This window comes from Gambusia affinis, linkage group LG03, assembly GCF_019740435.1.
Source record: "Gambusia affinis linkage group LG03, SWU_Gaff_1.0, whole genome shotgun sequence".
NCBI classification, from domain to species: domain Eukaryota; kingdom Metazoa; phylum Chordata; class Actinopteri; order Cyprinodontiformes; family Poeciliidae; genus Gambusia; species Gambusia affinis.
The window spans coordinates 32814901-32831874 of NC_057870.1; the positions used below are offsets into that span (position 1 = coordinate 32814901).

The 16974-nt window shown below is 42.4% G+C and overlaps 2 protein-coding genes across 6 annotated transcripts; one reads left to right on the forward strand and one right to left on the reverse strand.

Annotated features, from left to right (window-relative positions):
* Positions 1 to 3402: 3402 nt before the first annotated feature.
* Positions 3403 to 9109, forward strand: LOC122828400 (trichohyalin-like). Of its 5 annotated transcripts, none has more exons than XM_044111921.1 (5): positions 3403 to 3474; positions 5447 to 5575; positions 5730 to 5786; positions 6818 to 6877; positions 7223 to 9109. In XM_044111921.1, the coding sequence occupies exons 3-5, from the start codon at positions 5768 to 5770 to the stop codon at positions 8464 to 8466; spliced, it is 1323 nt and encodes a 440-aa protein (XP_043967856.1). In that variant the 5' UTR covers positions 3403 to 3474; positions 5447 to 5575; positions 5730 to 5767; the 3' UTR covers positions 8467 to 9109. The 5 variants fall into 5 exon arrangements, with proteins under 5 accessions (XP_043967856.1, XP_043967855.1, XP_043967857.1 ...); XM_044111920.1 differs by having other exon boundaries at positions 3415 to 3474; positions 5411 to 5575; XM_044111922.1 differs by lacking the exon at positions 3403 to 3474 and adding an exon at positions 3528 to 3649.
* An 851-nt stretch (positions 9110 to 9960) lies between these two features.
* On the reverse strand, positions 9961 to 12800 carry LOC122828783 (actin, cytoplasmic 1-like). Its single transcript, XM_044112666.1, has 9 exons — positions 12683 to 12800; positions 12166 to 12290; positions 11970 to 12098; positions 11629 to 11739; positions 11454 to 11538; positions 11215 to 11376; positions 10948 to 11139; positions 10666 to 10847; positions 9961 to 10480 (listed from the first exon to the last, which is right to left on the reverse strand). Exons 2-9 carry the CDS (start codon positions 12286 to 12288, stop codon positions 10337 to 10339), a joined length of 1128 nt encoding a protein of 375 aa, XP_043968601.1. The 5' UTR covers positions 12289 to 12290; positions 12683 to 12800; the 3' UTR covers positions 9961 to 10336.
* Positions 12801 to 16974: the final 4174 nt, after the last annotated feature.

Here is a 16974-nt window from a genome sequence, read left to right on the forward strand (position 1 = left end):
AACCGGAACTGAACTATTAGAAAAGAATCAAAGATTTTATCTAAATTATCTATGATGTCTTTACTGCAAAAACAAAACCTTAACAAAGCTTCTAGTGCAAATATCTTAAAACACTTGAAATTGGAGAAAAACTAACTTACAAGTAACTTTTCAGCAAAATATAGGAGCTTGTCTTAAGTCAAAAATTTATTGAAGAAAAAGTTCTACTTCTGTTTTATTTACAATACGGAAAAAATGTTTTGTAATAAGTGTAATAATCTGCCAGTTGAACTCCTACATCATGCTGAAAAACCAACAACACTTGGTTTTGTTTCAAATGTACTAAGATATTAGTTTTAGAAACTAGACAACAGTACTTGGTAAATCAATGTTTTTACAGTGCAGGATGTTGTTTTAGTAGCTAACCGTTCTTTAAACGTCTTCTCAGAGTTTCTCTGTATCCATTAAGCCTCTTTTTCTCTGATGTTCTCTAAAGAACCTGTGGAACCAGAACCAGAACATCTGCAGTCAGACTGAGATGAAATGACACACAGCTGGACTCTGGTTTCTAACTAAGAGACTTCTGAAATGGTTTTATTTAGGATTCCTAGAGAAAAGGGGGTGAATACAAACACACACCACAGTTTTCAGAAATATTTGTTACATATCATAAACACCAGATATTATTTTCACAGCTATGAACCATATTTTACCACACAAACACAAGCCCACTTTCTCACTACTCTCTTTACTTCACTAGGAAACTGATTCATCAGGTGTTCATACAACTTTTGATGGGAATCTTTTATCTTCCTGTGGATAAACTTCTCCCACTCTGAGTGGAAACTCAGCAGAACTGGAGGAAAACATATAAACTCTCTGCATGAGTTATTATCTTGATTTTAATTAGCGAGTAAATTTGACCCTGAACAGTATGTGTGTCTCAAGTTCAATTATAAAGATCACCCATTGAAAAAATAAATAAATTGTAATATAAAATTTTTTACCAAAGATCAATTTCAAGGAAATTATATTTTTTTGTGTCTAGGTTTTTGCTGTTTTTGTTTCACCTCTCCTTGTGCTGCCACCTTATGGTGGTGGAGGGTTTAAGGCACCAATGATCCTGGGAGCTCTGCTGTCTGGGGCTCCATGCCCCTGGTGGGGTCACTAAGGCAGACAGGTCCAGGTGAGGGGTCAGACAAAGTGCAGCCTGAAGACCCTGATGATGAACAGAAACATTGGACTTGGTGTTCCCTCGCCTGGACGCGGGTCAATGGGGCCCCACTCTGGAGCCAGGCCTGGAGGGGGGGCACGACGACGAGCGTCTGATGGAAACCCAAAGAGGCCCAAAGAGGAAACATGGACCCCCCTCCCATGGGCCCACCACCTGTGAGAGGGGTCAACGGGGTCGGGTGCAATGTGTGATGGGTGGCGGCCGAGGGAGGGGACCCTGGCGGTCCGATCCTCGGTTGCAGAAGCTCTTGGGATGTGGAATGTCACCTCTCTGGTGGGGAAGGAGTCGGAGCTAGTGTGTGTGAGGCTGAGAGGTTCCGGCTAGAAATAGTCGGTCTCACCTGGATGCATGGCTCTGGTTCTGGAACCAGTCTCCTTGAGAGGGGCTGGACATACTTCCACTCTGGAGTTGCCCAGGATGAGAGGCGTCGGGCAGGAGTGGGCATACTTGTTGCTCCCCATCTCGGCGCCTGTACGTTGGGGTTTACCCTGGTGAACGAGAGGGTAGCCTCCCTCCGCCTACTGGTCGGGGGACGGGTCCTGACTGTCGTTTGTGCTTACGGGCCGAACGACAGTTCAGGTTACCCACCCTTTTTGGAGTCCCTAGAGGGGGTACTGGAGAGTGCTCCTCCTGGGGACTCCCTTGTTCTGCTGGGGGACTTCAACGCTCACGTGGGCAATGACAGTGAGGCCTGGAGGGGCGTGTTTGGGAGGAACGGCCCCCCGATCGGAACTGGAGTGGTGTTCTGTTGTTGGACTTCTGTGCTGGTCATGGATTGTCCATAACGAACAACATGTTCAAGCATAAGGGTGTCCATATGTGCACTTGGCACCAGGACACCCTAGGCTGCAGTTCGATGATCAACTTTGTCATCGTTTCATCGGATCTGCAGCCGTATGTCTTGGACACTCGGGTGAAGAGAGGTTCTGTCCACTGACCACTGGGGAAGGATGCCGGTCAGACCTGGCAGCCCAAACGTGTTGTGAGGGTCTGCTGGGAACGTCTGGCAGAATCCCCTGTGAGGCTTTAACTCCCATCTCCGGCAGAACTTCGAACACGTCCTGGGGGAGGTGGGGGACATGGAGTCTGAGTGGACCGTGTTCCTGCCTCCATTGTCGAGGCGGCTCATCTGAGCTGTGGCCGCAAGGTTGTCAGTGCCTGTCACGGCGACAACCCTCGAACCCGTTGGTGGACACCTTCGGTGAGGGAAGCCGTCAGGCTGAAGAAGGAGTCCTATCGGGCCATTTTGGCCTGTAGGACCCCGGAAGCAGCTGAACTGTTTACATGTTACTGTCATAAGCTGAGAGATTGGATGTACTATGAAGTGTACAATAATTACATAATCATTTTCAATAAATCAATAAATTATGTTTACAAATGTATGTATTTCAATAAGTCCATCGCTGAACATTGGTGCATTAGATTGGTTCCATATAAACTGATGTTTTCAAGCCTTTATTTCTGGAAATTATGAAGATTTTCTGTTTGCAGCTAAATAAACATAACATGTAGAATGAAAATATTACATCAGATAAATAAAATAAATACATTTTAGTTGGAAAATATTGGATAGATGAAAAGTATCTTTAATTATTTGGCAAATAAATCTAATTTCAAACATATTCTTACTGACTTATGAATGTTTTATAAAATATTAACTCTATTGAACTGAATTAAATTTAAATTGACTCGTATTGATTTGGTGATAATATAAATAAGAGTTACATTAATATTTCAAGTATCATCATCACCGAAGATTAAAAGAAGAAATCCAGCACCAATCTTATGTTCTTTATTTGTAAAACCTTTTTTATTTACATTTATGAAACTCTAAATCTGAAGATGTCTTTACTTATTTTTCAAAATTCTAAAGTCTAACATTTTTTCTTTTAATGATACTCAATTTATCCTTATTCATACATTTTCTGCTCTTTAAATGATTTTATTTTATTTATTTTCTATTAGTGAATCAATGAAAGCAAAAGTTGGTTTATTCCATCATCCACGTTATGACAATTAGAAGTACTGCAAAAATGTTTTGTTTTTTTTGTTGTTGTTTTTTTTGATTACCTAAATAAACGTATTTTAATCTGTAGGAAACTTTATGATCTTCAGTTTGACCAGAAAACGAGAGAAATGCCAGGATCCTGTTAAATGATGTACAGTTGGTTCTAATACGCCCCCTAGCGGTTGGGGAGGGAGGAGGGGCGGAGAATCTAAATACTATCGATATCAACCAGCTGGACACCGAGCAGGTGACGGTGAGTAAAGTTTGTTAATTTGACACAGAAAGAGGTGAAAGTGTCAGGATTCTGTCTGAGGGGGTTTATAGAAAACTCAACCAGATGTGACTCTGCAGCAAAACCAAACTAGATCCACTAAAGACACTAAATGACGTTTTTAACATGACGGAAAATAAAACCCCGCCGCTGTGACGTAATTGTGTCTCGGTTTGTTTTAACGTCGGAACAGAGAATTTATTAATATCGGATGTTTTAACCTGTGAAGAGTAAATATTCTGTTTTAAAGCGAATTAAAGAGACTCGGTGAAGTGAAGCAGAGAAAACATGTGACACGCAGTTACATAAACTCATTCATACTCAATCTACTACTGCTAGTTCTACAACCACTTCTAATGCTAATTTATCTGGGTTACAGTGGAAACTTGGATTATGAGTTTTCAGTTTACTGACTTTACGTTCAAACAGCTGCTGTTTGCTTTTCTTTTTTTATTGCTTTTCTTTTTTATTCTGATGAAAGTCCGGTTTTTTGCTCTCTGCTGTTTTGGGCAACAATCTAAGAAACAAACAAACATTGAACCAATATTTATTGTTGACCCAGATTTCACCTGCAGCCCATCCAGAACATTAATATTTTTACCTGTATCCAGTTTCTCCTGCCTGATTCCGTTCCAGCTCCCAGCTGATCTGATTGGTTCATTTCCAGCTCCCAGCTGATCTGATTGGTTCATTTCCAGCTCCCAGCTGATCTGATTGGTTCATTTCCAGCTCCCAGCTGATCTGATTGGTTCATTTCCAGCTCCCAGCTGATCTGATTGGTTCATTTCTATCAGGCTATTGGCAGAGAGGAGGAGACATTTTGTTCCTTCAGATCGTCTTACAATAGTTCATGTAAATGCAGAAAGTAAAACTTAAACTATCCTTACATTTTAAAACATGAAACTTTTTAATGCTTTCAGATTGATCTGAAACATTTGCAAATCAAAATAACTGTTATTTTAATATTCATTTAATAATTTTATAGTCTAAAATAATTATTTTGATTCAGTATTGTACTGGAATAAATGCACAGAATTTACAGTCAAACCCAAAATACATAATGACTGGTTCTGGTTCTGACCCGGTTCTCCTCCTGGTTCTGGTTCTGACCCGGTTCTCCTCCAGACCCGGTTCTCCTCCAGGTTCTGACCCGGTTCTGGTCCTGACCCGGTTCTCCTCCAGGTTCTGACCCAGTTCTGGTTCTGACCCGGTTCTGGTTCTGACCCGGTTCTCCTCCAGACCCGGTTCTCCTCCAGGTTCTGACCCGGTTCTGGTTCTGACCCGGTTCTCCTCCAGGTTCTGACCCGGTTCTGGTTCTGACCCGGTTCTCCTCCAGGTTCTGACCCGGTTCTGGTTCTGACCGGTTCTCCTCCAGGTTCTGACCCGGTTCTGGTTCTGACCCGGTTCTCCTCCAGGTTCTGACCCGGTTCTCCTCCAGACCCGGTTCTCCTCCAGGTTCTGACCCGGTTCTGGTTCTGACCCGGTTCTCCTCCAGGTTCTGACCCGGTTCTGGTTCTGACCCGGTTCTCCTCCAGGTTCTGACCCGGTTCTGGTTCTGACCCGGTTCTCCTCCAGGTTCTGTACCTGTTCTGGTTCTGACCCGGTTCTCCTCCAGGTTCTGACCCGGTTCTGGTTCTGACCCGGTTCTCCTCCAGGTTCTGACCCGGTTCTGGTTCTGACCCGGTTCTCCTCCAGGTTCTGACCCGGTTCTCCTCCAGACCCGGTTCTCCTCCAGGTTCTGACCCGGTTCTGGTTCTGACCCGGTTCTCCTCCAGGTTCTGACCCGGTTCTGGTTCTGACCCGGTTCTCCTCCAGGTTCTGACCCGGTTCTGGTTCTGACCCGGTTCTCCTCCAGGTTCTGACCCGGTTCTGGTTCTGACCCGGTTCTCCTCCAGGTTCTGACCCGGTTCTCCTCCAGGTTCTGGTTCTGACCCGGTTCTCCTCCCGGTTACAGCCACAGCGCCCTCTCCTGGCAGCCTTCAGTAACTGCAGATGTTGTGAAGATCCTGATGATCAGAATCTGGAAAATGGAGGATTTTTCTTCTTCTGCATCGACTGAATGAACTCTGGACTTCCTGTTCTGGTTGGTGATGAGAGCAGAAGCAGAACCGAACATTTTAATCATCATAACTTCTGTTTCCTGTTTATCTCTGAAGCCATTCTTTCTATATTTCTATATTTTGTTGCACTGATGTGAAAATAATTTATTTGCATGTTTTCTATTTTAAATCTTGAAGGAATCTGAATCCTCTGGTCACCAGAGCAACGTGACATCATGACGTCTGCAGAACCTGGTGAGTATCGACCAATCAGAGCCACACAAGATTTTATTTATTAAGAATGAAAAGAGACTTTGAACAGTTTCTGTAAACCAGTTTATCCTCATAACTGACTGTCACTGTGGACAGTTTGCTTTGGCTGTCAGATCATATTACTGATGATGAGGAGATGATTATGGAACCAAAATGTTTTACTGGTTTTATTCTGTTTTACTGGTTTTATTCTGTTTTACTGGTTTTATTCTGTTTTACTGGTTTTATTTTCTGCTGACCGACTGAACTTTCAAAAACACTCTGACCCTTTAATGTTAATATTAACACTAAATGAAGCAACACATCTAACATCATGAACAGAAAATGTATTTCCTCTCTACACACAGTAACTTGTAATCCTGCAGCAGAAACATCGTCAAACCTCAGTTCAATCTGGAGAGACTCAGACGGAGAAAAGCAGTGATTAGGAGGTTTATTAACAAACACAAATTTAAAGTTCTTTGGCGCTCGGGCCCCAGCTGAGGTCATCGAACGGATTGCGATGAGCTCGGATGAGTATTCCCGATGCAGGTTCGGAAAGTCATCCCCCGGGGCCCGACACTGGTGGTGGAGGTCGGTGGATGATGAGCTTCGAGAGCTGGGAGAGCCAGGGTGGAGAAGGGGTTGAGAAGGGTTGAGCGCGGCTGGAAAGCGGAGGACGCCGTGCTTGGAGGTCCTTATCAGCTGGGTCTCGGTCGATGATTGGACGTGACGTGGCATGGTTCAGCGTTGGCAGGTTAGCGGCGAAGACCGGGCTGCTCTGATTGGATGTGGTTAAAGAGTCTTCCAGTTTGAATTTGCGCCTAGGCTTCAGAATAAAAATGGCGGCTGGATGTTTCTGGTTTCTCCAAACTGAAGAGTCTGAGCTCAACGTTCAGAGGAAACATGTTAAAGATGCACATTCAGACCTCAACCTGCTCAACTTGATTAAAGTCCATATATTTCCAATAACAACCAGCAGGTTGTTGTTGTAGGATTACCTGTTGACATCTCAGGTGTTTTTACCTTTTCAGTGCCAGATGTTGTGGAAGATTTGAAACGCTACAGCAGCAACGACCTGCTGCATCCAGACAGTAAGAACAACTGAAATGAGTCCAGATCATTATTTCTAGATTAGTCTGTATAATTAATGCATTTGAAGATGAAAAATTGTTTTTCAGATTCAAAACATTTACAGTTCAGATTCATAATGTTTCAGAAATCTGTTCCATAACTCTCTCCTGTTTCCTCTGGAGATTTTTTAAACTTCTTAGAAAAGCTGAAGTGATCCGAACTTTCTGGTTTGGTTCTAAATGTTTTATTTTTTCTCTCATTTGGTTCTAAATGTTTTATTTTTTCTCTCATTTGGTTCTAAATGTTTTATTTTTTCTCTCATTTGGTTCTAAATGTTTTATTTTTTCTCTCATTTTTATTTCCAGTGTCTGAGCAGAAGGATGAAGACGAAGTTTTAACTACAGCTGAGAAACTCAAACCTCTGAACCTGGTTCTGTTTGGTCCAAATGGATCCCTGAAGGCGTCAGCAGCCAAGGTCATTCTAGGTCACCAGGATCTTCCTTCAGAGTGTGTCAGGAAGCAGGGAGAGGTGTTTGGACGTGGGGTTTCTCTGCTGCAGCTGCCTGCCTTGGATGGAAAATCTGAGCAGGAAGTGATGGAGGAATCCTTCAGGTGTGTCTCCCTCTGTGATCCTGAGGGTGTCCACGCCTTCATCCTGGTCCTACCTGTGGGTCCCCTCACTGATGAAGACAAGGGAGAGTTACACACCATCCAGGACACATTCAGCTCTAGAGTCCATGACTTCACCATCATCCTCTTCACCACAGAGACTGATGCTGCAGATAAAGATGTTGGTGACGTTATAAAGGAGAGCAGAGACATCCAGGATCTCCTCCAGATCTGTGGAGGAAGATATTTTGTTCTGGACATCAGAGACAGACGGCAGGTCAGAGAACTGATGGAGACGCTGGAGAAGATTTGTGGTGAAAAGTCCAGCGTTTTCTCAACAGGCCTGTTCTCCAAGGTGTTGATTGAGAGGATTTTAAAAGTTGAATCAGAACTACAGGATGTGAAACAGAAGAGTGAAGATGAGCAACAGACAACAAAACAACTCAGGAAAGAGACAGAAGAAGTAAAGAAAAGAGAAGAAGAGCTGAAGAAGAAACACAGAGAAGAAACTAAAACTCTGCAATCTCAACTGGATCAGCAAAGAAAAGAGCAAATTCAAATACTGAAAGAAAAGGATGAAATAATAGAGAATGAACGCGAGAAGAGAAAGAAGGAGCGAGAGGAAGAGGACAAAAAATGGAGAAAACAGGAAGAACTGCAGCGAAAAGAGTGGAAACAAAAACTGGATGCTTCAGAAAACCGAGTTAAAGATGAACGAGAGCAAAGAGAGACGGCTGAGAAACGTCTGGAGCAGAGCAGACGAGAGCGGACCAGAGAGCGGGACGCCTGGGACAAAGAGAAGGTGAGCATCCTGGAGCGAATGCACCAGGAACTGAAACAGAACCTGCAGGAAACCAAGCAGAACCTGGAGGAGGAGCGGGAACGCCACAGGAAGCTGCAGGAGGATTTCTACCAGAAGAGGAGGAAGTGGACGTACCTGGGCTTCACTCTGCTGCTGTCAGTGTCTCTAGTTTTATTATACGTGTATCAAAACCAATAAGCTGCTGGACCCAAACGGACCAAAATCAAGACCCGGCTGGAGAAACTGGGTCAGTTTTATAAAATAATGATAATATTGGTGATGATTTTAATGTGTCATATTGACTCCCAGAGTCATCAGATCATCTCAGTTTACAGGTTTTGTTTTTTTACATAAACAAGCAGAGTTTGCATTAATGTGACTTTAATTAAAATAAATGATTTTCTTTCTGCGCCGTTGATTGGTGCAGTGATGATGCATAATGTCAGCATCCATCACATGAATCTGATTATTATTAATCTGATATTAGAACTGCAGAATTAATTTCACTGTAATTCTGTGTAGATTTTCATTAACAGTGTTTTATATGAATGTTTTTTCTTTAATGTTTTGTCACTAAAAGTTTTTCTGACTTTGAGCTCAGATCCAGTTCAGGATTTTAATGAGATTCTTTATCGGCTTTTATTTCCTGTCTTTCATGTTTTAGAGTTTTTTGAACAAAAGTCCAACTGAACTGGTTTCCTCCAGTGAGTGGAGGGTCATGAAGATGTTTCTGTTCACCTGCTAACAGAAATCAGTTCTTCTTTAGCTCTGATTAATGAATCATGTTCAGATCAGTGAAACATTTTTACCTTCCAGTAGAAATAAAAACAAAGATTCTTCAGTTTTTGGATGGATTCATTTTTGATAACAGAAATTTCCTCAACTGAAAGATTAAAATCTGAATCTGGAACATTTAAAATCATTTTAAAAACATAAAACCAGAACATCTGGTTTACTTCAGATAACTCTCTATTTTATAACTCATGAACATTTCAAAATGTGGTTTCATTAAATATTCATTTGTCAAGGTGAGAATCTGTTTTTTTATAGTTCATCTTAAGTTAAACTTTCTGCATTAATGCCAAGAAATCACTTCAGTTTCAGTTTTTCAGTTCTAAGTGTGGAAATGATTCTTTTTATATCGACTCAGTTTTATAGTCCAACCTAATCAGCCTGATTTGTTTGGTCAGGTTGGGATCCGAGGCATGTTTACATCTAGAATATAAAGTTATTTATAGTCAGAATTTACACTGTGGCCATAAAACTTCATTTATGATGCATCTAAAGTGCTATAAAAATATTTAACCTTGTATGAATGAGAGTTAATCCACTATAATTTCACCCAATTATTGTTAATGTCAAGCTGGACACTTAAAAAAAAAACATCTCATTGCTACTAGCTAGAGGATTTCATACAAATGCAGCCCATCGACTGAAATAACCAGTTTGTAAACTGACCAGCAGATGGCAGCAGAGAACTTTTATCTTTTAAATGGAGCCAGAGAGTTTAAGGCCCTTTAATCTGGTCCCGTTTCCAGAAGTTTAGTCCTGCTAATGAAGCTCATTTTAAGTCAGACAAACTGAAACCATCAAGTTACTGCAGGAGGTTTGATAAAAGTGATGAAGCAAACTTGGACCAAAACAGATTTTAGACAATAAAAAGGTAAAACAAAACGGTCAAGCAGCAACTAGTGGAGTACCATGTGTAAACATTTTATTTCAGATCATGAATTTTACAATGATTTAATGCTTTGGAAAGTTTCAGTGGCCGTTTCCATGGATTCAGATCATGAATTTTACAATGATTTAATGCTTTGGAAAGTTTCAGTGGCCGTTTCCATGGATTCAGTCACTGCAGAGACAGTTGATCATCCAGATGATGAATCTCTGAACAAACTGGGTCAGGATCTGAAGTTACTGAAGTTTCTGTCCTGAGTTCATGTCAGGCTGAACTGTAACCATTACTGGTTAGGGATGTTTGAGTCCGTTTACACAACAGGAACCAGACGACCCTCTGGCTGGATGCAGCAGCTGAAAAGCAGGCGGAGCGCCGGGACAGGGAGGACGTCTAGAAACACTTTCTGTGGACGATGGCTGGACCGGACTCGTCGTACTCCTGCTTGCTGATCCACATCTGCTGGAAGGTGGAGAGCGAAGCCAGGATGGAGCCGCCGATCCAGACAGAGTACTTCCTCTCTGGTGGAGCGATGATCTGTGCACAGAGAAACCACAAGGCTAAGAAAAACAGCCGAATTTGAGAGGATCTTAAATGATCCATCAACTTGTTTCAAAAACAACCAGCTGGAAGAGCTGCATCAAGTTTCTGGATGACCTTTGACCTGTAAACTCTTCCAGGTGTACTGCAGCAGGTATGACCCTGAGGTGCAGCCGTCATACCTTGATCTTCATGGTGGGCGGGGCCAGGCCAGTGATCTCCTTCTGCATGCGGTCAGCGATTCCAGGGTACATGGTGGTGCCGCCGGACAGCACCGTGTTGGCGTACAGATCCTTACGGATGTCCACGTCGCACTTCATGATGCTGTTGTAAGTGGTTTCATGAATGCCAGCAGACTCCATTCCTACAAACAAGAGGTACCATCACTGGAGAGGAACCAGCAGGAACTGAAACCTGAAACTGAAGAAGATCTGAAGCCATTGAATCATTTGTTCATTACAGACCGAGGAATGACGGCTGGAAGAGCGCCTCTGGGCAGCGGAAACGCTCGTTGCCGATGGTGATGACTTGGCCGTCAGGAAGCTCGTAGCTTTTCTCCAGGGAAGACGAGGAAGCTGCCGTATGCATCTCCTGCTCAAAGTCCAGAGCCACGTAGCAGAGCTTCTCCTTGATGTCGCGCACGATCTCACGCTCAGCTGGAAGTCAGAGTAAAAGCAGGAAGGTCACAATGTCTGGCCTTCTAGCTGGGTTTCATTCTGGTTGAGTCGTACCAGTGGTGGTGAAGCTGTAGCCTCTCTCTGTGAGGATCTTCATCAGGTAGTCTGTCAGGTCTCTGCCAGCCAGATCCAGACGCAGGATGGCATGAGGAAGAGCGTAGCCTTCGTAGATTGGGACAGTATGGCTGACACCGTCACCAGAGTCCATCACAATACCTGAGAAAGATCAGAGTTCAGTTCAGTAAAGGATGCAGTCGAGTCGTTTCAGAGCCGGTTCTGGTTCCTAATCCAACCTGTGGTCCGACCGGAGGCGTACAGCGACAGGACGGCCTGGATGGCCACGTACATGGCAGGAGTGTTGAAGGTCTCAAACATGATCTGGAACAGAAAGAGTTCGTCTCACTTCAGTGTACAGATAATGAAGCAGCAGAAAGTCTCTCCTCTGAACTGGGTCGGGTCAGAACCCACCTGGGTCATCTTCTCCCTGTTGGCTTTGGGGTTGAGAGGAGCTTCAGTCAGCAGGACCGGATGTTCCTCTGGAGCAACACGGAGCTCATTGTAGAAGGTGTGATGCCAGATCTGAAGAGTTCAGGTTGACAAGATGAAGGACAAGATGCTAAACTTTGATCAGGTTTATTTAGGGCAGCAGGATTTGAATCAACACACTTTCAGTGCAGCTACTGAGCTTTAAACTCAGCAGGTTTTCCTGCTGTAGTCACTGATAACCCAGAGCAACAGAAGCAAACTTTAAGTTCACAGTTAGAACCAACATGCTAACGGGTCTGTACGGTGACCTCAGGGTCACTCACCTTCTCCATGTCGTCCCAGTTGGTGACGATGCCGTGCTCGATGGGGTACTTCAGGGTCAGGATGCCCCTCTTGCTCTGGGCCTCGTCTCCCACATAGCTGTCCTTCTGGCCCATTCCCACCATCACACCCTGCACACAAACCCAGTCAGACCTTCCACCGTCACACCCAGGCCGACGCAGGCCGTCCGGTTCCTACCTGGTGTCTGGGTCGCCCAACGATGGAGGGAAAAACGGCCCGGGGGGCATCGTCCCCGGCAAACCCGGCCTTGCACATACCGGAGCCGTTGTCAACAACCAGAGCAGAGATATCGTCCTCCATTTCTGGAGAGAGAAGACAGACGGTTGGTTTCCTTCCCACAGAGCTCAGCTGGTTTCAGCCTGAAGTCAGACAGGATGTGATGGAAACCAGACACCACACCCAACATCCTGCTGGTTCCTCCAACCGGAGCTACTGAGGAACCAGGACTCGTTTCATACAGGTCACTGAAGGTTCAACTGGGTTAGAGAGGAATTTAACTCCAAGTGGTCAAACACATTCAAGTTAAAAACAAACAAACTACATTTTAAACAAAGTTTAAATCCTCAAACTATGATGGTTATTTTATGATTTTAAAACATTAAAGTTTCTCTAGAGACACCAACACATTTAAAGTTCACCAAGATTAATTCAATCCGATCAGCCAACCGAGCAGCGGCTCCAGGCCGCCTCTTACCTGTCCAGGTGAGTCTCAGGTGTCTGTAGGTGAAGTCCTGCCGGTGTCGGTCGGTCTGTCTGTCCCAGCTCGGTTCTCTTACTGCCGCATCCCAGCAGCTGCAGCAGCGGTTTTATCTGCGCCGCCTCACTGCGGGCGTTCTCCATAAAAGGTAACGTTCTCTCAGCTCGCGACGTGATTGGTCCAGGTGAGCAGATTTCTCAGCTCGCGTCCTGATTGGCCGGAGGGAGTGTCAGTCATTTCTCCCATCAGAAACAACCTGGAGGATTTCTGATTGAATTTCACCTGAGATGGAAACTTCTGATTGGGCCAAAACTAAACCGGAAGAGTTAAAATGACCGGAGAATTACCATAAACACTTAAAATTACAGAAGTTTAAATTAAAACAGATTTATGATGGCAGATAATTATTATAATTATAATAATTATTAATGGATCAGATGATTATTGAATAACTGAAACATCAGAGATGAAGAACCAGAAACATGAAGCAGCAGAAACAGAAATAAAATGTTTCCTTGTTGAGTTTAGGAAGTTTCAGACCAACTTTAACCTTTTACCAACATTTAGAGAAGTTTGCTGAGGTTCTGCAGGAACCGGGTCCAGTGGTTCTGGAGCTCTGCAGGCCTCTGCGTGTCGGATGAACTTCACCTTCATCCTGAGGTAAAAACACAATCACACAACGATTCACTGATTCACTTCCTCACAACTGAAACCCGGCAGCAGAAAAGTTTCCAGGAAACCAGAACCTTTCATTCAGATCCAAACCAGAACCTGGGTCCAAACTAAACTCTGTCATGAATGTTTTTCTGTTTCTGGTGTTTCATCAGAACCTGCAGCTTCATTTCAGTTTCATCTGATAAACTGAACAGGAAAATAACAGAAACTTTTCTAAAAATGATCAGAACCAGATGATCAGAACCAGATGATCAGAACCAGATGATCAGAACCAGATGATCAGAACCAGATGATCATCCAGTTTAATGTTTCCTCTGTTCCTCATGATTTCAACCCAACAGGCTCTAAAAGGTTTTAAATGTTTTCATATTTAGATTTATGTTCCTTTTAGAACAACATGATGATATTTTGTTTAGTGACTCAGAATGACCTTCATGTTGTAATCAGACTGACGGAGTCAGAAATGTTGAAACTTCACTTTGTTTCTGTTGCTCAATAAAAACAAACTTCAGTCCTGGATGATAAAATCATCACAGCTGGGAGCAAAGAACCGGAAAAATACAGAAATACACGATTTATATATTTATATGAATAGAATCAATCAGATAAAAACAATTAAATATCAACGGGATTATTTTTCCTCCAGATTCAGTTTTACAGTAAAATAACAGAACAAAGTTTCTGAAAAAATGTTTTACTGGTTGAACCTGAAGTCATCATCCATCATCCATCCATCCATCATCCATCCATCCATCATCCATCATCCATCCATCCATCATCATCCATCCATCCATCCATCCATCTCTCTCTCTCTCTCTGATGTTTTACCTTCGTTTTGAACAAACCGTTTTGGATGAAGTGAAATTTGTTTTGAAAGTTTCAGTTTCCTTTGTTCCTTACTGTGATGTCATTTCCTGTCTGCCTCCATCTCACATCCTTGAAGGAATTTTTCTTCTCTCAAACATTTCTGGGTCTGCAGGTCTCTGTTTCTCTCTGAAGGTTCCTTTGACCTTTGACCTTCTTGAGGTGAAGCTCCTGGTTTTTGGTTTTCTCTGAATCTGCTGGCAGCTTTCTGGATGTTTGTCTCTTTAAGTTTCCGTCCACATGGGAAAGTTTTTCTTCTGAATCAGGAAAGTTTAAAATCTTAATTTTTCTGCTCCTTCATTAAAATGATGATAAAAGATTCAAGAGGAAAAACTTTTCTCATGTGAACAGTGAAAACGTCTCTTGTTAAAAAGCTAATGTATTAACACAGATGCTAACCTGACCTTTGACCCCAAACACATCAGATCACATGTTTGTTTTGTAGTTTATTCATTTTATAACTCAGTGTGAAGGTCTGAGTAAAAATGAAACGTTGTGGATGCTGGTATTTTTTAAAGAAATTATAAAATCAGGTTTCCATGGTGATGAGGCCTAAAATGGTGCAGCTCTGATAGCTTAGGACGACCTTTAACCTTTCCCTGATGGTAAACAGCCGCCGTTCCTCTGAGGTTCTTGCTGATGTCTTTCCATCCTGATGTTGAGTTAAAACATCTGGAGGCTCCAGAACAGAAACGACTCGATCACACAGAAGATGAAGAGAATCTGGAAAAACTAAATTATTTTTATTTTCTCTTTTTTATTTACTGCTGTCAGAACTTGGATCCACGTTTCTGTTCTGCTCAGATCAGATCAGGATGGAAACACATTTAGATCTTTATGTTGTTTCTATATTTTCATGTAACTCCTGTTTCTGTTCAGAACTCAATAAAACTGAACTGATTCTCATCATTTAACTCTGAAGTGATTCCTGGTTTTGTTTTAAACTAAACATGTTAAAGTTCATGAGAAGGTTTTAAAAATGTTTGTTAAAAGTTGCAGTCAGTTTGTTTCAGTCAGTTTCATTTTTTGTGGGACAACCTGCCAGGTGAGGCTCCGCCCCCTCAGCATCAGACTGAAGCTGTTTCCATGTATGGACTAGACCAGGGCTGTCGAACTCCAGTCCTCGAGGGCTGGTATCCTGCAACCTTTAGATGTGCCTCTGCTGCACCACACCTGAACAGAATAATTAGGTCATTAAGGCTCTGGAGAACTGATCTACACAAGGAGGAGGTGATTAAGCCGTTTCATTCCAGTGTTTTGTACCTGTGGCACATCTGGACAGCGACTGGAGGACTGGAGTTTGACACCTGTGGACTAGACCAAACCTGCAGCAGGAACTTCAGCTCCCTGAGCTCCACGTTTCATAACTCAACTGTTTACATTCTAATGCTCATTTTCTCACTTTACAGAGAAAATGAATTTATCATCAGGATTAAACATGAAGCAGCCAAACTTTAAATGATTTTATTTAAACTTGTGAAAATGACAAAAAAAAAACTTTAAACTGTTCAGAACAAATAATCAAACCAGAAATTATATATTCTAATCCAAAAATGATTTTTTAATATTCTGTTTACCTTATAAGGACATGAAGCATCTGCAGAGACACTCTTTAATTCTCAATATTTAATTTAATAACAAACCAACCAAACAGCAGAATCTTCTTTAATATCGACTGAAAAACATTTTGTTACTTTTTAAAAGATTTAACTGCAGATTTTTAAGATTCATGATTTAATTAAAGAATCATTTAAAGATCAAATAACAGAAAGAAAAGCTGAGATCTTTGCTACTAAAATAATTTTGCTTCATTGATGATGAACAGAAGGAAACTAATGCAAAACATTAAAGACTTGTTATTTTGAAACATTTTATTGTTATAATATTTATAAAAACTGATCCTCCTGCAGTATCATCCTGAACTCTGACTTTATAAATCTGGAGTGAAGTTTTGTTTCCATCAGGCTGATCAAAGGGAGGTTCTGCTGAGGTTCTGCTGAGGTTCTGCTGAGGTTCTGCTCAGGTTCTGCTCAGGTTCTGCTCAGGATGTGACCGTCACGCTGCAGAGCTTCAGCCGCTGATGCACGTCTCTGAGCCGCCGTCGCTCTGAACCGCCACACATTGCCAACATTCCCGGCCGGTCTGGACCTGCAGGGAGGGAGTGTCTTCCTCCTGCTGGATCTGATTTACATGCAGAAACATTCGGACCAAAAAAGGTGAGAACGCAGCAGGAGCTTCCAGGACTGGATGCAGCAGCTGAGCTTCCTGGGAAACCTCCAGCGGCAAACAGCTTTTCCTCCAGAGCTGCAAGCTGAGACAGGAAGGAGATACAATCCTGTCAGAGTCGGTTCTGTTCTGCTCAGGAATGCTGACAAGTTTCTGATCCACAGATTAAACAGGTTTCATCTCTTTTCTGCTTCATTTTCATTTCATTCAGCAACAAACAAAGAAAGGAAATGATGAGGAAACAGTTCATAACAACATTCTCTGAGTTTCAGGGAAACAGATTCACTAAAATGTGATTTATTATCAGAATAAATTAAATTTACCTATTAATAAAATGTTTTATTTAATTTTTTAAGATCCTGTTTTAGAAAAAAATTCAGGTATTTGAAAAGAAAACAAATTGAAATTATTCTAGGATTAAAATTCCAACAAAGTGTAAATAATAGTTTTACTTTTCATTCAGTGATAAAATTAGAGGAAAAATGTTTATAACTTTATACATTCTGCTTAAAGATTCAAATCTT

What these genes read in the sequence shown, in the direction of transcription:
- LOC122828400 (XM_044111921.1), top strand. An exon ending in CGACCTGCTGCATCCAGACA is followed by an intron (nt 6,878 to 7,222) that starts GTAAGAACAACT and finishes TTTTATTTCCAG; the next exon opens with TGTCTGAGCAGAAGGATGAA.
- LOC122828783 (XM_044112666.1), bottom strand. Translation starts at nt 12,288, where the DNA reads ATGGAGGACGATATCTCTGCTCTGGTTGTTGACAACGGCTCCGGTATG. An exon ending in TTGGGCGACCCAGACACCAG is followed by an intron (nt 12,099 to 12,165) that starts GTAGGAACCGGA and finishes GTTTGTGTGCAG; the next exon opens with GGTGTGATGGTGGGAATGGG. An exon ending in CGCCTCCGGTCGGACCACAG is followed by an intron (nt 11,377 to 11,453) that starts GTTGGATTAGGA and finishes GATCTTTCTCAG; the next exon opens with GTATTGTGATGGACTCTGGT.